At 49.4% G+C, this 20,572-nt stretch overlaps 1 protein-coding gene across 1 annotated transcript in view; it reads right to left on the reverse strand.

Moving 5' to 3' along the window:
- Positions 1–20,484, reverse strand: part of GTPBP1 (GTP binding protein 1) — a 26,545-nt gene extending 6,061 nt beyond the window's left edge. The window contains exons 1-11 of the mRNA XM_045779445.2: positions 20,129–20,484; positions 16,998–17,109; positions 10,604–10,784; positions 9,430–9,778; positions 6,539–6,662; positions 5,581–5,695; positions 3,951–4,095; positions 3,635–3,817; positions 2,698–2,833; positions 1,901–2,079; positions 393–593 (exon numbers count right to left, since the gene is read on the reverse strand). Of these exons, the coding sequence (XP_045635401.1) occupies positions 393–593; positions 1,901–2,079; positions 2,698–2,833; positions 3,635–3,817; positions 3,951–4,095; positions 5,581–5,695; positions 6,539–6,662; positions 9,430–9,778; positions 10,604–10,784; positions 16,998–17,109; positions 20,129–20,320 (1,917 nt within the window). The 5' untranslated portion in view covers positions 20,321–20,484. The remainder of the gene's footprint in view (positions 1–392; positions 594–1,900; positions 2,080–2,697; positions 2,834–3,634; positions 3,818–3,950; positions 4,096–5,580; positions 5,696–6,538; positions 6,663–9,429; positions 9,779–10,603; positions 10,785–16,997; positions 17,110–20,128) is intronic.
- Between the last annotated feature and the right edge of the window lie 88 nt (positions 20,485–20,572).

Genomic DNA, 20,572 nt, shown 5'->3' on the forward strand with positions numbered 1-20,572 from the left:
GGCAGCACCTTTCCAACAACCTTCTGGACCACCACACACACATCCCACTCCCACACACAGACCACACGTGCTCTTCCTTGGGAATTGGAACCCTGACAAAAATTTTTCTATTGCTTCATTAACACCAAAGGTTAATCGGGACCAACTCAATCAGCTGTATGCAGACCATGTCTCAAAGACTGGAAAATACCGCCCTAAGAGACAAACAGCGCACGCTTAGCACTTGTGTGCCAAGAGTTGGGGGAGAGGCCTTCTATGAACTGCAGACATGGGAGCTAGACACAGGCTGCCTGAAGCTCTCCTGTCACCTCCACCAACTAAAGCAACAGTCACCTTCCCACTCCCACCCTGCGGTGGGCAGGGGACCCGGCCGGCGCAGGCAGCACACTCACCTGTGGCTGGAGACTGCTGGACAAAGCTGGTTGCACAGCCCCGAGAGAGCAAGCTTCATCTCCAGGGGGTGGCACCCCTACTGCTGGCCCTCCAGAGGGGCCTCCTTCTTCTCGTTTGGTCAGGGGACCCTTTTTTGTTGACTGCATTTTAATTTGCTGGGGCTTTGAGTTCATTGGAGAGTTGTTGGTGGTCTGGAGGAGCTGCACGAGCCAAGGAGCTGAGTGAGGCTGGAGCCGCAGGCAGAGACGTGGGCTCAGCTGCCCAGGCCCCGGGCGCCCGCCCCCAGGGACTGCCCACTCCCTGGCCTGGCTGGTCCTGAGTGAGGTGGAGAGATGTTCTCGGCCCCATTCAGTGTCTCAGGGCTGCCCCTCCCCGAGCTGATGTCTCACCTGCCTCAGCCCAGCCTGGATCCCTCCTAGCCCCTGCCCCAGCTGCTGCTCCCACACAGCCTGTGCATCTTGGCTATGCCGCACCCGCCCTAGCTCCTAGGCTGGAGTCCGGCCTGCCCAGAACCTCGTAAGAGAAACCAAGAGGCTCTTTTTCTCGCTAAGCTGGCTGAAACTCCTCAGAGCGTCAACTGCATCTCTCCTACTGCCCCTATAACAAGAGTCTGGGGCAAGTTTTAACTTCAGGCCTCCTGAAGAGACCAAGCAAATGTTTAGCATCTGGAAATGTTTAGGGTGTGGCTGTCAGGGATCTTAAGAGCTACCACCCAGGAGGGACTGATTTAGAGCCTTCCCTTGTGGCCCAAGTTCAATCTCAAAGCAGGGGGGAGGGCTGCCATACCTCCAAGGGCACTACAGCACATGTTGGCAGCTTCTGCCACTCTCAGCCAGTCCCAGAGGCAAGTGGCCTTCAAGGACATGACCTACCCGCCTACCCCAGGTCTGTACTGCATGGATGGGCCTGAGGAAGGCCGTTTTGGAGGCAAGGGCAGCCTAAGGTTGCTCCCAAGATTTCACAAAGGCTGTTTGGAGCAAGAGTCAAATCACTCTATCACTCTATCAAGTGTCCCTACCCAAGGCCATGGGTGAAGTCTGTAGAGGGTATGAAGTGGACTCCAGGACACACAGCTCAGGCCCCAAGGGAACTCGAGCCTAGGCCCCCTAGCTGTCCAACATTCACTCTAACCTGACCCAGTGTTGTAAGGGTGCCGCCCCAGCCAGGCCACTGCAGCCTGTGCCTGGCATCTCGGAGGCCAACCATGGCCAGGTCCGGACACTCTCCTACCACTGTTTCCTCAACCCCACCTGAGCCAGGCCTCAACCCCACCTGCTCTCCTCCACGGTCACCACCAAAGCCCAAGGAGACCTCTCAAGGGGAAGAGAGAAACTGGCGCTAAGGCCACACTTCAGCACTGTTCCAACTCTCCCAAGGTGGGAACTAGTGCCTCTGTCCGGGCAGCCTAGGGGGATTCTGCAGGGCTTCTCCTGCTGTGCTCACAGTCTGAAACTGGAGTGGTCCCCATGCTTCCTGGGGCTGGGCAAGGAGGGCTGCCTGGCCATACCTTGGTGATGGTGCCCACAGCCTTGGTGCGGCCTTCTCGAAACACCAGCCGCTGGTCTATGTGCAGGTACTCAGGGGTCTTGATGAAGCGGAAATGCACAGTGGCCTTGTCCCCGGTGCGCAGACAGTCCTTGTCCATGCTCAGAATGGTAGCCGTCTGCCTGATGCTCCCACAGTGCACTGCCAAGAGAGCCAGGGGGGTCACGATAGGACTGAGCTGCCCAGTGGCCTCCGGGCAGGAGACGCAGGAGTGAGAGCATGGAATATGCTGGAGCTGTGGTCAGCTAAAGGCCTCAAGGGGCCGCGTGTGGCCAAGTGAGTTGGAGGTCCGCTCTCAGGTCTGATCCTTACCACACACACTCAGTTAGACCCCACCTTCCCTGGACCCATGGTCCTGGTTCCTGAATACAGGGCACTCTGTTTGCATGTGCGCCTTGTCTAGACTGTTGGCTTCTTGACGGCAGAGCCCCTGCCCAGCATTGCGTTCCCCAGCACCTTGGCAACACTGCCTGGCACACAGAAGCATTCAGAAGACGTTTGCTGAAGGAACGAGTGTGAGGTTCTTGCGGGTAAGTCTGGGTGTCCAGAGTCCGGCGCAGAGCCGGCGCTCAGTTAATGTTTGCAGAAATGAATAAACACTGCAGCTTATGGGAAGAAGAGAGGGGGCACATCACTGAACAGCACGGAGACCTGACTCTTGGCTGCAGCTGAAACCTGGGGGTCCAGGTAGCTGGAGCGCTTTGTTGGGGGAGCTAGAGCAGAGGGCCTCCTCGGCTGGCAGTGCCCTTAGACACCTACCCATGGCCTGGTAGCGTGGGCTAATCGTGGTGGGGTGGTGGAGGACAAGGATCTCGGCCTCAAACTCCCAGGATGCTTGGGGATTCAAGCGTGGGGAAACCATCACCATGCCCTTGCGGATGGACGAGCGCTTGATCTGAAAGAAAGAGGGAATCCCACACCTCAGGGGCAATAATGCCCAGGGGTTCTTTCCCCTGGTCCCAGAGGACTAGGAGTCCTTTCTGGGAATGGAGACCACCCCAACTCAGCCTTGCCCTCTCACTGCACTAGACGACAGGTCTTCTAGGGTGGACAACACGGGGCTGACTTGAGTTCTATGTGGGAAGCCTAAACACTCCTACTAGGGGTCAGGAAAGGCTTTGGGCAGGAACTGGCATTTCAGCTAGGCCTTGAAGGATAGTTAAGAATTAAGTGGTGGTGAGAGGGCAGAGGTAGGCAAGCTTTCAAGTGGAAGGGACAGGGTGAGCATGATGTGACTGTTGGAGAGAATAAGGAAAGTCCCACTCTGCTAGTTAATTTCGTTGGCAGGGAGGTAGGTGACCCTAGAGCTAACACTTACCCCAATCCCTGAGGGACAGAAGGCTGACTGGGAGGAGGATTTGGCATGGACCCCAAGGACCCTACGTAGAGGGACGATCTGCAAAGGAGGAAGGTGTCTTTCTGACCTTACCACTGAGTTTGGGGCCCCCACCTCAGGCACCAGAAGGAGGAAAAGAGCTCAGGAGGCAGGCAGGCCTGGGTTCTAGTCCTGGCTCTAGAACTTACTAGCTGTGTGTTGCTGGGCAATTCACTCGGGCTCTGTGACCCTGAGTCTTCTGACCTGTAAAAGTGAGGTCAGTAATCCCTGCCTTACAGAACAGCCAGGACGACTAGAGATGGCCCAGAGCCTAGCGTAACGAACCCGAGGGAAATTCTTCTTTGTATTCTCGGCACTCACCTTCTTCAGTGCAAAGGAGGCTGTCTGGCCCCCCCGCACCTCCTTGACAGGCATGCGCTTGCGGTGGATTGATTTGACAGCAATGGACAGGAAGTTACCCAGGGGATCTGGGCCAAGCAGCAATGTGTCATTCAGCTTAATCAGGCCTCTCAGTGTTGTCCCCGACACCACCGTCCCCACACCCTGCAAAGAAGGCCAGGGTCTAATAAGTCTATCCCACTTAGGTCCTCCCCACCATATACTTGCCCTGATGCCCCCGTAGGAAGTGCCCACCAGCCTCCCGGGAACCCTGTTCAGTCCACCAGAAGCCACTCACTGGGACAGAGTAGGTGTCGTCAATCTGAAACTCAGCAGGCTCTTCCTCCCGGTAGCTGGTGCGGGGGGACAGGAGGTTGAGGAACATCTTCAGCAGATCTAGGTTCTCACCTGTAACGTTGGAGATCTGGAATATCGGGCACATCCTAAGTGGAGGGTGAAGAAAGACAAAGGAGCTCAGGTGGCCAGCTCCTGCGTGACAGGGTGGGAGCAGGAGAGCTCCTGGAACATGTGCCGCTGCTAAGGGCCCCACCGCCCCCTCCCCAGCCTCCCAAGCCTGGGCTCCACCCCCTCCCCAGCCTCCCAACTGCCGGCCAGATCTGCTTCAAGGCCTTCTTCTTTCATTCAGTTTTAGCTCTGAAATCTGTCCCTGTGTCTCTGTCTCTCTACCACTGCCATATTTTGGACTTGTATGACTGCCTCTTCTTCCTAAAGCACACACATTCTTCCTTAAAATTCTTACCTGCCTTTCCACTGCAGAGAAGACAGAATTCCCTCTTCCCAACATCTCTGCAGGTTTATTTCTCTCAAATTCCTGTCTGCCAGCCAGACCAGAGAACCTTCTCTTCTCCCAAAAGCTTAGTACTTTTTTGCTTCCCATGTGTTTCTTCACTCTGATCCTGCTGCCTGAACTCTTTCCCTCTTACCCAACTAACAAATCTTCTCCTCCTTCAGGGCCCATCTGCAACGCAGATTTTTCCAGGAAACCCTTCTCTGAAGGGCACTCCTGACTCCTCCCAAATCTAGGGAGCACTTTTTGCATCTGTTACACAGGACTACACCTGATTTTCCGTCAGTCATCACAACAGCCTCTATGTCACCTATCTAGGGTTAATCATACTCTTCAAGATCAGGAATTATATATTCCCCATTGCTCCCAGAGTAGCACCTGCACAGAACAGGCATGAGGAATGAATGGAAACAGGGGCGTCTGAAATGTACCCCCTCTGCTGGCCGCCTCACGGTACTGAAGGCAGCATCAGGACACAGCCACAAGCCAAAATGCCAGCCTGCTCTGGGTGCTGTATACCGACTAGCCATGAGGAGATGGCTCCTAAGCAGCCCCAAGACTCTGGGAAAAGGAGCAAATTTAACAAAGTTCACTATTATCAAGAGAGTATCTCTGACCAAGGAGGTGACCACCTTGAGGACAAGAATTATACCTGAGTCAATTCTGAATCCTCACTGCCTAGATGAAGAGCCTGGTACAGAACATCCAATATTTATGGAAGCAAAGGATACATGAACAAATAAATGAAAAATGCTAATCTGTGATTAGAGAGTTTTTGAGAGACAACAGTATAAAAACTTACTAAATAGTTATAAAAAAAAAAAAAGGCTGTGTATATATCACACAGCAGTCAGCCACAGTGCTGTGCTGTACATACATGGTTTCTAACACTTACGAGGACACTGTGGGGAAGGGAATATTATTCCCATTTCACAGGCAAGGACACTGAAGCCTCAGCTGGGATTCCAACCTCAGCAAGGCCAGCACCTCAGAATCTGGGTTGCCTGATATAGCTCCAGGGCAACACTGCTGGCCTAGAAGAACTTGTACGGAGACCAGAATTTTCTATTCCATCTAACCTCTGCGCCTGCTCAACAGTGAGTGCTCCCTACCCCATTACCTCTCAGAGCTGAAGTTGGAGGCTGTAACGATCACATCATCCTTGCTCTGTACCAACACAGGGATCTTCCGGCAGCCTGGAGACTTCAGCAGGCGCTGTAACAGCTTCAAAGTTTCTTAAAGGTTGAAATGGAACACAATTAGGGGGACAGAGCTTTCTCTCTGGCCAGGCTTCCAGGGCAAGACTGGTCCACTCCTTACTGAGAGAAGCAGGAGACAGACAGACCAGTGTTAAATGCCATGCCTGGAGAAGCAAAAGGAGGATCAAAACTTGGGGTGGGTATGTGCTTACTAGAGTAGAAGGAACACAGATAAAGCCTGTCTGGTAAGGTTACAAGTCTGAAACCTGTCGGATTTCTCCAGAGTCTCTAGAAGACCCAAATCCTGTAAGTAAGTGACTGCGGGGTCCATGGGAAAGGCAATGCTCTCAGAATGCTCTGCTTCCAGGATAAAAATTCATCTGACAAAGGATCTCTGTGACATTTACACATCTGCAGAAGCCCTTATGAGGCATTCCAAAAGGACACCTCTCCACTTCTCTTCTTCTACCATCTGCAGCAGTGAGGGAGAAATGTGAGGCTGTTCTGAAACCCTTGGTGGTAGAAGGCAATCAGACCCCCTGTCCAGATGCCTCCATACGTATCCTGTTCAGATGGTAAAACCCAACCCCCTGCCCTGCAGCCATCTGAAAAGAGGTGCCAGACTAGGAATCTCAAGGATCCTATATTTAGAACCAGAAGGAATGAAGAGCAGGGGATAATTCTAGGGTGTGCTTAGACCAAGAGCTGAACAAAGGAAGAAGCAGAAGATTCTGGCTTGATGGAAATTCAGACCAAGGTCTGAGCACAAGACAAAAAAGCAGAAGATTCTGGGCTGAAGCCCTGGCAGCACCACCAAGGAGCCACAATGGGTGACAGCCCCAAACAGAGAGACTGCTACTAGCCACAGGCTTCACTTACCTTGCAGGATGTTGGCAGGACACATGTCAATCTTGGTGACCACCACAAAGACAGGCACATTGAGTGCCAATGCTAAGCCCAGATGTTCCTTGGTCATCCCCACGATGCCAGCATTGCTGCCCACCTGCCCCAACACAGAAAGAAAGGTCAGGCCAAGGGAGACAGAAGTTGCTGCTGGGTGGTCACAGGAGCTCAAAGAAGGCTGGGTTAGGAGAGAGCTCTCATCTGACGCCCGCATTAGAACAGGGACACATGGGGTGGAAGTCTTAGGCCAGAAACAAAAGAGCTGTAGATGAAAGCGGGGCTGGGCACAGACGGCTTTAACCTCTGATTTAATGATGTGGGCTGTCAAAATCTGAAGAGACTTGGAAACAATAAAGCCAGACAGTCAGGAGAAACAACCATCTAGCGTCGTGAAGGTAGATTCTGTCTAACATCACTGGCCCCCAATTTCCTGTCTATAACATGGAGAGATAATAACATCCCCTCCTTTAGAGGGTCTCTTGAGGTTTAAGTGTCATAATGTATGTCAAAAATCCCGTACACAACTGGCATGAATTAGGTGTTCAAGAAATGGCAGCTCTTATTACTGTTAACTATTCCTTCCCGTAACAATAAATGTTTTAAAACGTCACCATAAAGGTTGGCTAAATAAAGGAGCACGCATGTACAAGTGTGCCGCACGAAATGTACCAAATGTCCTATGGACAAGAAAGAGGAAACTCTTCTCTACCGACATGGGATAATCCCTAAGGTATGTTTTTAAGAGAGGAAAAAAAGCAATGTGTATACAGTACGCTGCCGTTAAAAGGGTGTAGAACGGATCGTTGTTTGAAAGAAGCAGCTGTAAGAGCTGGAAGAAATTTGGGGAACATCTGAGATCCTCTAAACACTTCCAGCCTAGATATTAGGGAACTCTTGTTCATCTTCCCGCTGCTGTAATAGCAGGAGACAGTTCTTAGTTTTAGGAGCTGTGTGCTGAAGGATTTGGGGGTCAAGAGTAACAATGCCTATAATCTACTTTCAAATGATTCAGCCAAAACAACAACAAAAATACACATACGTATCCCATGACATCTAAAGATAAACAGAGCAAATGTTAATGATTGTTGAATCTGAATGGTGGGTCTATGAGATTCACCTTACTATTCTTACAACTTTTCTGACTGTTTTGAAACTGGAGGGAGAGAATGTATCCACAGTTGCTGGTATGATTACAAAATCTCTCTGGAGAATACCTAAGAAACTGGAAATACTGGTTGCCCCTGAGAGGAAACTGGACAGAGGAGGAAGGGAAACTTTTCACTGTAAGCCCTTTGATATCTTGTTTTTGTACCACATGCACGCGTTACTTACAAAAACATAACAAAAGTTGCCACGACACATTTATATAGTTTAATACGTTCCAGAAGGTTTTCATGTTCTCATTTGATCCCAGGTCACAGGTGAGCCGCTATCCCCCCAACACCAATGTCCCCTGCATGTTCCCTTCTGCCCACACCAAGATACCTCCTCTCTCTGCCTTCTAATTCTTCTCATTTCTTCAAACCACCTTTCCTATCCAACCCAGACTTGCTTTTGTTCTTCCCAACTGGGATAAGAAAATGCTCTCTCACTCTGTTGTCTGTATAAAGGTTCCCCCCCCCCCCCGGAAATTGTCATGGGGCAATAATGATTTCAGTGTTTTCTACAGAAAATTTTTAGTATTTGGATTATAGCCTAAAGTGAGATAATACATAACATTTCATCTAGGGTGAAGGTATTTCCTTTAATCGGCCTTGCTCACTATAGCTTAGTTGGACAAATGCTCATTTTAGACTGGTTTTATACCTTTCTTAATATAAACCCGACAACTCCCCCTAATACGCCCTAGGGCTCCTCCTCTCAAATCCCTTCTTGTAGAACAGCTTTTCTTAGCCCCGTCAAGTTGGGGGTGGCCCCCTGAAATGTTTAAGGATATGGGCAATGAAATCATGCTGAGATCTCAAGAACCTTCGGCAGAGAGCCGACAAGTGTTCACACATATGCTCTGCCTCTTTACCCTTCAGTTTGGGGAGAATTCGCCTGAGAACCTGTGTTTGTGGGGCAACTTGATCAGTTATGCTCTCAACAGATGCCTGTGTTTACTACACTTATTAATACAGGCAGCTGGAGAAACTGGGAAACGGGGAAGGGCTTGGAGAAGGATTTGCCAAAGGAAAACTTGCTCACTTGTGCTCTCTGTGAAAGCTGTGAAGCTATGGGCAAGGCTGTGGGCCCCACAGACTCCCACTCTCTGTCCAGAGATCAGTGGGACCCAAAAGGAAGCTTTGCAACATGAGCCAACACAGAATGCTCACCTGCCTTCTCAGGTGAGCTACAGGGTGAGCTGCTCTCACTAGACTCAACTGCTGTATCTTCCGGTCCAGCACGGTGCCAGGCACACGGCCTCTCCACAAGTCCCTCGGACTGGGTGACACTCCTCCCAGGCTTTGCAAGAGGCCACCTCCCAGGCACCTCTTGACTGCTGCCTGTGCTCTCCTCCACTTCTTCCCAGGCCTCCCCTTCTCTGGGGGTGCCACCTGGTGTCACCTCAGCAGAGAAGCCCAACCCCAGGAGACACATTTCTGAAGGTAGTAAGTAAACCCTAGGAGAAACCCTCCTCTGTGCCTCTCTGAAAAATAAAAGAGGGCCGCAAATGGCACCAGAGGGAGAGAGATCAAGGTACAGCCCTTCAGAAGGTCACAGTGCTCAGAGGACTAGGCATCCCTGTAAAATCTGTCATCCTTACCCAGTGTCAAAGACCCAAACCAACAGGCCTCTGTCGCAGAACAATTTCTAATACTTGCGCATAAGCACCCCCCAAACAGCCCAGCTGAAGCCTCCCGTCCTCAGGAGCGCCTCACACTTACCATGAGCATGCAGAAGTCAGGCAAATGACCAGTCATGCCAAAGACAGTGGTCTTCAGGTACTTCTCATGGCCAGCCAGGTCGATGAAGGTAATCACCTTAGTGGATTTCTCACAAATCTTTGTCCATTCCAGGCTGCCACCATGGCTATCTGGCTTGTTCACCACATTGCCTTCACTGTCAAAGCCCAGAATGTCGTTGCCCACGCTGCTGGTGCGACCAGATTCAATCTCGTGTTTGTGGCGGAAGAGCTTCTGGCGGGCAAAGCCTCGGCCATTGTCCAGTTCCCCATGTGTCAGGACCCCCAGGAGCGTGCTTTTGCCAGCATCCACGTTGCCTACTACTGCTACCCTGTGTGTACATGAACCCAAACATCCTGTGAGAGTCAGCGAGGGAGCCAAGTGAATCTGAGTAACTGGATCTGTAAGGACAGACTTGCCCCTGAGCCTCTCTAGCCCACTGTTCCTCCCATTCATGGCTGAGCACACTGGGAATGACACTGGAGGTACACCCAGGGTAGAAAGAATTATTCAGGAGGACCTAGGCTCCTGTCACGATGGCTTTCTCTCTTAACTTCCACAAGCCTCCTCAAAGCTGCCAGACAGAAGCCCAACAGCTGAGAGAGGCACAAAATGCTCTCCTCCAAGACTCTGGTTTTTATTTTTTATTTATTTATTTTTTTTAAGATTTTATTTATTTATTTGACAGAGATAGAGACAGCCAGCGAGAGAGGGAACACAAGCAGGGGGAGTGGGAGAGGAAGAAGCAGGCTCATAGCGGAGGAGCCTGACGTGGGGCTCGATCCCAGGCTCGATCCCAGAACGCCAGGATCACGCCCTGAGCCGAAGGCGGACGCTTAACCGCTGCGCCACCCAGGCGCCCCAAGACTCTGGTTTTTAGCCTCACAGGCTGATAGGTAAGAAAGTGTAGCCCACATAATGGCCACAAATGTATGGCTAGCCTCCCACTCTTACCACATGGAAATATTTAAGGATGGCAAACTACAGAAATAGAAAATGGAGCTATCATGTCTCTGGACGCTCCTTCCATGCCTCAGAAGGGGAAGGAGTGAAGCTGACGTGGCAGGAGCCAAAGGCTCAATCACCACTCTCTGCGAAGCCCTAGACCACAGGTCCTACTGCAGAGAACCCCTGAACTGTTCTGAGGCCTCCTCACCTGACCTCCAGGAAGTCATTGTCTCCTACTCGTTTCCGAACCAGGTAATCACGCACACGGCCCCCAGCTTCTTGACGTTCCCGCAGGAGGATGACATCAGCCTCTATCTGTTCCGCCATGCTCTTCACTGTAGCATAGGAGGCCTCCATGTCAGCTTCACTCAGTCCATACTCAGTCCCATCTGGTGACAAGAGAGCCCAGACATCAGCCTGCCAACAAGCCAGCCGGTCAACCACCCCTACGAAAGGCCCCACCCCAGGCACTGGAGAAGAACATGGCTCTCTCTACCTGACACTTTTCAAAAACTTGGGCACACACAGAGTTAATAAATAATAGTGCCATCGGCTTCCCCTTTAAGCAGGGTATTCATTAATTCATTCAACAGTAATCACTAAGACTCTCCAAGGTTTTATGCCAAGCCTCATGCTGGGTACTGGAAATACAGGTGCCCTTGGTGAGCTCACAGCCCAGCGGGAGAGACAGAAAATTAATTAATTGTAATACAATGTGAGGGCTTTACTAGAGAACTGTACAGAAAGAATGTAAAGCGTGAGCTACTGGCATTGCCTGGGGAAGCTAAGGACAGCTTTGCAGGGTGTTGACTCCAAGCTGGGTCTCCAAGTGTGGAAAATGAACCTACAGAGAAAGGAATAAAAACATCCTAGGCACAGGAACAAAGCACGAAGCATGGCAGGTCATGGCACATTCAGGGACCAGTAAGCAGCTCGGTGTGTTGGGGAGCAGGATGTCAAGTGGTGAGAGACCACACAAGAGGTGGGAGCCGTTAAGCAGAGACATCAGAGAGCTGCAAAACACAGTATGCACCAGGCAGTGGGAAGCCTTGGGGGTTTAGGCAGGGGAGTAACACGATCAGATCGCTGTGGGTTAGAAAGAGGTCTTGAGCAGCAATATAAACTGTGCACTGGCAAGCGAGAGACCAGAAAGGGGAGCCCAGTTAGGAAATAATTCTAATAATCCAGGCAAGAGATAATGAGGACAGGAGTCAAAGGAAAATGGGGAGAGAATTTAAGAATGATTTTAGGGATAGCTTTTTTTTAACTGAGGTGGCTCAGGTGAAATATCCAGCAAGTAGCTGAAAACAACTGAGTCTGAGCTCAGGATGAGGAAGGGTGTCCAAAGGAAAGGCAATGGACCAGTCAACCAATCACTTGAGTGCTTACTGTAAAGCAATCCCTGCAAGGTGCCTTCCACCTGGTGTCATGCAATTCCCACAACTCTTCCCTCAGCTTTTCCTCCAGTCTCTGGGTCTCACAGAATACCTCTGCTCCTTCCCTAGGCTGATCCCCCAGCATGCGCCCAACCTCTCTTCTCTTTTACTGCCTCCCAAGACCTTGCAGTACCTTTTCTCACCTTCTCTTCCCTCCTTCCTTGCTTCCTCTTACAAACGAGCTCATTCTTATACTACAAAAAGGAAACCGCCCCCCGTGCCCCTGCTTACTTACTAAGCTACCATCTCCCCTGTTCCTCCTTTTCACCATCAAGCATCTTAAAAAAGTGATTGCACCTGCTGACTGTATTTCTGATGACTGTAGAAGAAACTCATTTTTAAGGCATTCATGGACTTCAACCACTCATCTAATGCCCTTTTCTTGACCCCTACAGCATTTGACACCGCTGGTTATCCTACCTGTGCTTCTTGAAGCACCTCCCTCCCACTCTGCTTGCCTATTGCCTGAACTCTCCTGCTTCACCTCTCTACCCTCTGGTTCCTTCTTCTCTGTTTCCTCTGCTGGTTCTTCCTGCTCCTGTCCCCTAAATGCCAGTCTTTCCCAGTAGTAAGTCAGTGGCCCTTTTCTCTAAACATTTCCCTTGGCCATCTCATTCTATGGCTCAAACTGTAGCTTTGTAAACTGCAGAAACATTCATTTCTAGCACTGTCCTCTTTGCAGAGCTCTAGACTGAATTTCCAATTGCCTGGATGAGAACTCTTAGAAGCCTGGCATCTAAACTCAACTACTCCACCCCCCCCCCCTTTAAACAGTACAAAAACTAACACCACTAACAAAGCATTTTAGACCTCCCTGCAATCCTAAGGTGTAAGCATTACTGCGCCCATTTACCAGTGGGATAAAGAGAACCCAGAGTGTGAGCTTGGGTCTTCTGATTCCAAACCTAGAGCCTTTTCCTCTGGCAAGGGTTCCCCTTTGTGCCCGACTAGTTCCTCCCTTGCCTTCCTTACTTCTGATGACACCACCACCTCCCCAGTCACCCAAGCTCAACACTCACCCCTCCAGTCTTGCTGATTCTAGCTTTAGGCCTCGCTCTTCTGTCCTTGTACCTGCTCTCTTGTTGCCAATCCAGTGCCACCAGCCTGATTCAGGCCCTGTTCTACCTCAATCACTGCAAGACCCCAAGCTGGTACTTAGCATACCCGGGCTCTATTCGCTGCAGCCCATTACATACACACAACCTTAAGCTCCTAATCCAGGCACAGTTCTGACGTTTTCACTTCTAACTCAAAGCCCAGGAATGGCTCCCCCAGCCCAGAAGCATCCAGTTCCAATTCCTTAAAGGCCTCCCCCATTTATCCCCCACACCCTCCTCAGTTTCGTGCCAATGCAAGTGGCCCATGTTCCCTGCACTTCTTCAGTTCTATACCTTTGCTTATGTATTTCCTGTCCTAGCAAGCCATCAGTGCACCACACACTTGTGGAACAAGTTTTGTATGCAGGTATTCCCCTACTAGACATAGGCATCTTGAGGACAGGGTATATCTCAAACATTCCCCGGATGCCCCATGAGGGTGCTTTTCCTCCATCAAGTCCTCTAATGTTTGCAAAATGCAAAACAAATGAACAAAGAGGGAGCAGTTGGGCTGAGGAGCTTCCAAACACATGGCCAACTGAGCTCTGGAAATCTTCTACGTTAGAGGAGGGCTTGTTGAAAGTGTTCCTAATAGAAAGTCTGCTCACCTTGCCATTCTTGCCAGACCCCCAAATTCTATCCAACCTTCCCTGTTTCTGGTACAACAAAATCCTTTCAGGCCCTAGTCCACACCAGGGGGCAATCACGAGCGTTCCCTTGTCTATCTAGAGCTCCCAGAAAATGCTCCCAGTCATATTACCCTTCTCCAGCGTGCACTGCATTCCTCACTCTGTAGGAGTGGAGACAAAGGTCAAGGGGAAAAGCCGCAGAGGTCCAATTACCTAAAGCCACATATTCAGCCATGTCCAAACCTAATCAGATTTCTGTCCTGCCATCTGACTTACCTTTTCTGTACATACTCTCCTGCTCAACATGCTTTTAGGATAAAAGTCTTAACTCTTTGATATGGTATTCAAAAACCATTGAGATCGGGGCTCACTGACCTGTCCAGCCTACCCTCTTAACACTCCCAACCTCACATTCTATACTCCCACTTTACAGAATCACTTTTCGGGGCACCTGGGGTAGCTCAGTCGGTTAAACATCCAACTATTGATTTCAGCGCCGGTCATGATCTCGAGGTCGTGAGACTGAACCCCGCGTTGGGCTCTGCACTCAGCAGGGAGTCTGCTTGAGATTCTCTCTCCCCCTTCCACTGAACCCACCCCCACAGGAGCACACTCTCTAAGATAAATGAATTCTTAACAGACTCACTTTTGGTCCACCGAATATTCCACAATCACGAATGACTCTGTGTCTTTGTGCATGTGGCTTTCTTTGCTCACTCACTACTGCCTCCATTTACCTGGAAAACTCCCATTCACCCTTTAGTATCAATTCAAGGGGCACCTCCTCTTTGAAGCCCTTCCTGATGCCCCCACAAAGACCTAACACTTCTTCTATGTTCCCTGAAAATTTTAACACAGTAGCTGATTCTTGTAAGCCATGACTTAATATGAAAAATGAACAAAGTAGTTCTTCAAAGAAATCTCATGGTAAATCAACTATAACCTGGAATCCTTACAAAATTATTACTGCAATTACTAATACTAGGTAACATTTATATAATGCTTACTATATGTCAAGTATTAATCTTCACCATGACACCATGGGATAGATTCTATTATTAACCCCATTTTAAGACAAGGAAAAGCCCAACAGGCAACTGCAGACCTACCAGGCTCCAGACCCTTAACTATCAGGCCAAAATGCCTCCTTTTAAAATTAGGAATGTACACTTAAAGAGCATGTTACTCTGCTTAGAATTTTTTAATACCTAATTTATCCATACAAAATCTCTCTGATGTAGGGTGTGGAAGTATGCCATTATCCCCATTTTACAGATGAAGGAAGTGACAAACAGAGGTGAAGCACCAAGCAACACAGGAAGTCAGTAATGAAGCTGACCCCTGGGGGCCTTGCACGTGGTTTAGTCCTCTGATGTTCAACTTGTTTAACTAGTTATGATCTTTTTCTCCCTCTAAAGAATTCCAGCAGGAAGGAGTCACTGTGAATGTAATAGCGTCCAATTGGTAGATGCAAAGATAATGCTTGGGTGTACAGGAGATGTGATAATGTCTATCTGACATCTTACTACGTTCTGCCATTGGACGGTTAATCAGTTGTGAGTTGTCAAGGCATGGTAACATTCACTAAGAGTTCACACTAAAGAATAAGGGGGAAAGGGTGGGGTCTTAAGAAGATCATCAAAGAACAGTCCCAACACTTGTCAAAATTGATCTAGATGTGGTTTCTTCAATTCTACAAGCATGAAGTGGCCTTGGAGCGGTTCATCCTATTACAGCAGGCCAGATGTGCACCTGAACAAAAGCTTTCAAAAGGCTACCAACAACCCCCTAGTCACCAAATAGAATGGCTTTTTCTGAACCTGACTCTCCTTGCTGTCTTTAGCACTTGACAATGCTGACCAATTTCCTCCCTTTCTTCACAGGCAACCTCTCCGTCTGCCTATCTCTCTAACCATGCTTTCTTTAAAGTGATAAGACCCAAAACGGGAAGGTGGCAGCAAGGATGGAATGGAAGGAATAGATAGGAGACATTTCAAAGGAAGGCACAGCAGTATTTGGAGATCAAACCCCTCTTCCATGTGTCAGTCTTGCAGCATTTCCAAATATTATTATTATTATTTTTTTTAAGATTTTATTTATTTATGTGACAGAGAGACAGCCAGTGAGAGAGGGAACACAGCAGGCGAGTGAGAGGAAGAAGCAGGCTCCCAGCGGAGGAGCCCGACGTGGGACTCGATCCCGGAACGCCGGGATCACACCCTGAGCCGAAGGCAGACGCTTTAACGACTGCGCTACCCAGGCGCCCCCCAAATATTATTTTCTACTGAAATTATCTATGTATATGTCATCTTTCTTTCTGGGACAGAGACCAGATTATAAGTATCCAAAAGTACTTTGCAACAGTATCAAGCCCTTAGAAGATACTTAATAGATATCTGTCAAATAGTTAAAGAATGATTTTGAGATTTTCTCCATCTTAGACTAAAAGGAATTACTACCTCCATTTACAAAGCCTACATTCAGCAAAGACCTGTTCCTTTAATGATGCATCAAGGCCCACCAAGGCTTCCTGCAAAGATGACAGAGGCAAGTTCTGGTACGAGCTAAATTCATAACTGTTAACAAGCCCAGCTGCCATTTCAGCAAAGATAATGTCAATAATGTCACAATGAAGTAAGGGCAAACAGGCCTTCTATCGAGGTTATAAACTAGGAACAACCAAAAACAAAAAACAAAAACCAAACAAACAAAAAAAACCCCAAAACCCAAAACCCAAAAAAAAAAAAAAAAAAAAAGCCCAAGATACAATCTGCAATGAGGACAGCCTTCCTCTAAAACAGTGGGCCCCACGACAATGGAATAAGGAGGCTGGAGGACATTAATCGGCACCTTCCAGAATGGTAACAAGGCTACATGTCTGACAGGATCTTGTAGAGAGAAAAAGAGGACTTCTGTTAACACAACTATCCACACTGAATGGTCACTGTGGTCTGAAGCAAGGTAGCCTTGCTGAAGAGAGGAATTCTGGGTGTCCCTTTCTTGCAGACGTCAAGAAGAATCACAAAGGTTCTCTGCGAAGCAGGCAATAAGTAGCAAGGGGATCTATAAACAGGGCCTGGAGAGGGAAGACCTAGAGCTGCCCAAGGAAGGCTTAATTGTAGACCTAACTGTGACTTGCTCTATTACCTGAGATAAGAAGTTTCCTTGCTTTGTGCTTTCCCATTATGCAAATTGAGAGTACTGGAGGTAGAAAAGAAGCATCTGTAAAACCGCCTGGAAAGTGAATCTTTGAAGTCGAGCATACTATGGCCACTAAGGCGGGAATCAGCATTATCATTTTGTACTTTAATATCCTCCTGAACAGTTCTGCAGACACTAAAGAATCACTGCAACTGAGACACACGAACAGGAAGTCAATCAAAGAGGGAAAATGTGCTCTAAGTAATTTAAAAATAAAGCGAAAGGAAAACTATGCTCACCTGATCCCTGCCCAATGACATATATGGTCTCTCCGCATCCCTCGTCCATCCTCTCCCACATCTGCCGAAGTAGGCTGTCATACTGCTCTGATGTAGGGCTCACTAGAACCAGCTAGAAGAGAAACCAACAGCCTTAAGACCACACTTACTAGAAGAGCACCACAGCCAAAGTCGATCAATAGCCTGACCAAAGACCCTGACCGAACCCCACAGCACCCTGATCTAAAATAGCTATGCAGCCCCCTCATGCCCTCTCTGCCTCTCCTGAAATAGACTTTGAGCCTAAGCCTTCTATGAGTTGAGTTATATGGTGTACTAAAATGAGTATGTCTGAACCACAACCCACAGAAAAGACGGTGTGAGAAGCCTGCTTCCTGCTGTTTAACAGGAGGAGCAGGACCCACAATGACTGAGAATCTGGACTGTGGGCAGAAACCGATGAGCAGTGCTTTATTACCTACATGTCAAAGTCTTCCACCGGCAATGCGCAGTTCACAGGACAGAGATCTCATACACTGCCATGCCCTCCCCACTAGGCCAATGGTTATTACAGTAACAAAAGAATTCTGTTCCCTCTTGCCTTGGCTAACTTGATTATTTAGGAATCGGCAGTTAAAACTGCTGCAAGACTCATCTTCGTCAACAAAACACCATTACCGCTAAGATGAGTACTGGCACCATTATTTTGCAAATTTCTGCCAATAACATTAAAATATGAACTACTTATTTGGGGAGGCCATTTACCAATAGGTACGTCAGATTCCATCCTCTGACTACTTGTGTGTGACCTTGGACAAAGAACTTAACCTCTCTGCGTCTCAGTTTTTCAATCTACAAATAGAGATTATACTACCTGCGTCCTAAACACACTATGCAGACCAAGTAAAATAACACACAAAGCATCTAGTCCACAGCTTGATAAGTGGTAATCAGTTTCCTTCGCCCAATCATTCCTAGAAAAACCTTCTTGGATGCAACTAGCCACTACAGTCCGCTAATTGTTTCTCCCTTTGAAAGCTCTCAGAACTTTCGGTCTCCACAGCTAATTGTAGCAAGTGTATAAACTTACAGCTTCTAGTCTTTTCCTCAGGAATCAATCTATTCAACAGATCCCTTCTCCCCCTCCACACTGTCAGTTTTCCTTTTCAATACCATCAAAATTTATACACATATAGCTTCTCAACTTTAAAATAGTGAGGAGGACTTCCCCAGCTCTGTGATGAAGTAACACTTCCCTATCCCAGAACATTAAATAAGTTGGTCAGGAAATGAAAGTACTATTCTCTTTGCAACTCTGCCTTGCAATCTCCCACTGTGTTTTCGGGATTCTTCAGCACCTTGACCATGAATTGACATCCAACTCATCTGCTTTTGAATCGAGTGCATTTCTTACAATTTCCTGAGTTGACTCATTAGGGCTTGTACTTGGAACCTGGGTGTTGTCTGGGTCTTTTGCATCATGTCACATCGCCTCACACATTTCCTCTGATCATCCCTCTCTCTGAGCTTGGCCATTCTCATTGTGGCAGTAGAGACATCAGACAGGAAAACTGTAATAAGGCAGATAGCTGGTTTCTAAGTAGGCAGCTGAGACTAGAGAGAGAGAGAGAAGAGTTGAAATTTGGCTGCCTAGGTTGCAAGGGAAGTTCTCTCCAGTTTGGGTCAAGTTTCATGCAGTTTTGCCACCAGAGATTGTGAAAAGTCGCAAATGTTTTCAATGCTCCAAAAAATGTCTTTTTACTGTAACTATCCAACCACAGGTAGGAGGCAGCGTTGGTGTTCTCTCTTCCATAGGCTGCTATTTAATCTGCACAAGGAATTATCAGTTACTCGGTTCACTTCAAACATTTACTGCCTAATAGTATCAGGCACTGTACTAGGTAGGTGTCTGTTAGAAAAACAAAATTCAATCGAGTACATTTCAAGAGCTAATTGGCTTTACTCTAAATTCATGAATCAGGCAGCATCCTATTGAGCCAGGAGAAAGGAGTTCCAAGTGACTGTACCAAAACCAAAGATTTTATAGGCAGAAAGGGGGTGAGACAAGGTTATTAGGGAAAGAAAAGAAAGGATCATTTCAGGCAAGGTTACCTTCAGTTTGGGAGAGGGTGAAGCTGTAACTAAGTACTGGTTTGTAGTCCAGGGGGCAAATGACCCCCATCTTGGGCCTGTTTTTTTGTTTTGTTTTGTTTTTAAACGTCATATACATTTCTCATTTTTACAACACATCTGTACTTAAAAAATGAAGGAGCTGGAGAACCGAGAGGTTAAGAAACTTTCCCAAGGTCACAGCGCCTTTTTAAGTGGCAGGGCAGGAAAGGGAACCCAGTCCTGTCTGACTCCCAAGTTGGCATTCTTTCTCCTTTAGCGATGTTTAAGCGCCTTCAAAACACCAGTCACATCGTACACTTACTTTTTTATCCTCACAATGCCAAGCAGAAGCTGAGCCCTTAACTCCTGCCTACCTTCTCACAAGCTCAGAAACCCCGATTTAAAAGCTCCTTCATTATTCCATTCATACCAGATGAGCGTCCACTCCCAGAATGGCGAGGTTATGGGTCCTGCCCATCTTTCAGTTTTGGTTTGGGAAGGATAATCCTCAGCCCACTCCGACACGGAGCAACTACTTTCCGTCTCCTATTCCGACACCAGGAAGAGCCCCGGCTGCCTTCCTGCCCCCGGTGGGGTTGCCCGATCCTCCCGCGCCTCCGCTCCCCCTGCCTCAGCCACCTCCGACTCTCGGCAGCCGTGGCCAGTGCAGGGAGAAGACCACCCCCTCAGTCTCGGGGGAGGTGGCACTGCTCGGGGACCGCAACCGCGCGGGGCGCTCCGGGCGTCGGGCGCCCCCGTTCCACGTGGCGGAGCCGAGGGGTTGTGATCTCGGCGGGAGCAGGACGGCGGGAGGCCGGGCAGGCGCCGCCAGGGGAGGACGGCGGTGCGCGGCCCCCGGGGGCCGCCCCTCGTCCGGGAGCCCCAGACGCTTCTCGTACCGGCGGGTGGGCAGGCTCGGCTCGGCCCCTCCCGCCCCCACCGGCGCCGTCGCCGTCGCCCTGGAGACGGCTCGGCCCGCCGCCCCGTCCCTTCAGCGCCCGCCCGGTCTCCTCAGCGCCGCCGCCGGCGCCCGGGCCTACCTTGCTGGTGAGGTCCAGCTCCGGCTCGCCGTTGAGCGCCTCGCCGTCCTCGCTGCAGTCGGAGTCGAAGCCGCCGTGGAGACGGGCGGCAGCCGCCGCAGCCCTGGCCGCCTCCGGGGAGCTGGGCTCGGGGGCGAACATAGAGGCCGGGACCGGCGAGTCCATCGGGGAGCGACTCCGCTCCGCCGCCATCTTTAATAACTTAGGCTAATTCGTAGCCGGCCTCCCCTCCCTCCTCGGCGTATTTGCCTAATCTATGCGTGGCCCCGCCCTGCCCCTCATCGGATAATTTATGCGAAACTTCTCCAGCCGCGTAGAGGGTGACACGTATCTCTCGCTAAGAAACAATCGACCAGGCCTCTCAGTCACCAATCACTGCAGCCCTTTCAAGCACCTAATGAATAATTAATGAGGTCCAAACCCCAACAACAAATGTCTGGGACG

The sequence above is a fragment of the Ursus americanus genome, chromosome 17 (genome assembly GCF_024610735.1).
Source record: "Ursus americanus isolate L20-20 chromosome 17, mUrsAme1.1.p, whole genome shotgun sequence".
NCBI classification, from domain to species: Eukaryota; Metazoa; Chordata; class Mammalia; order Carnivora; family Ursidae; genus Ursus; species Ursus americanus.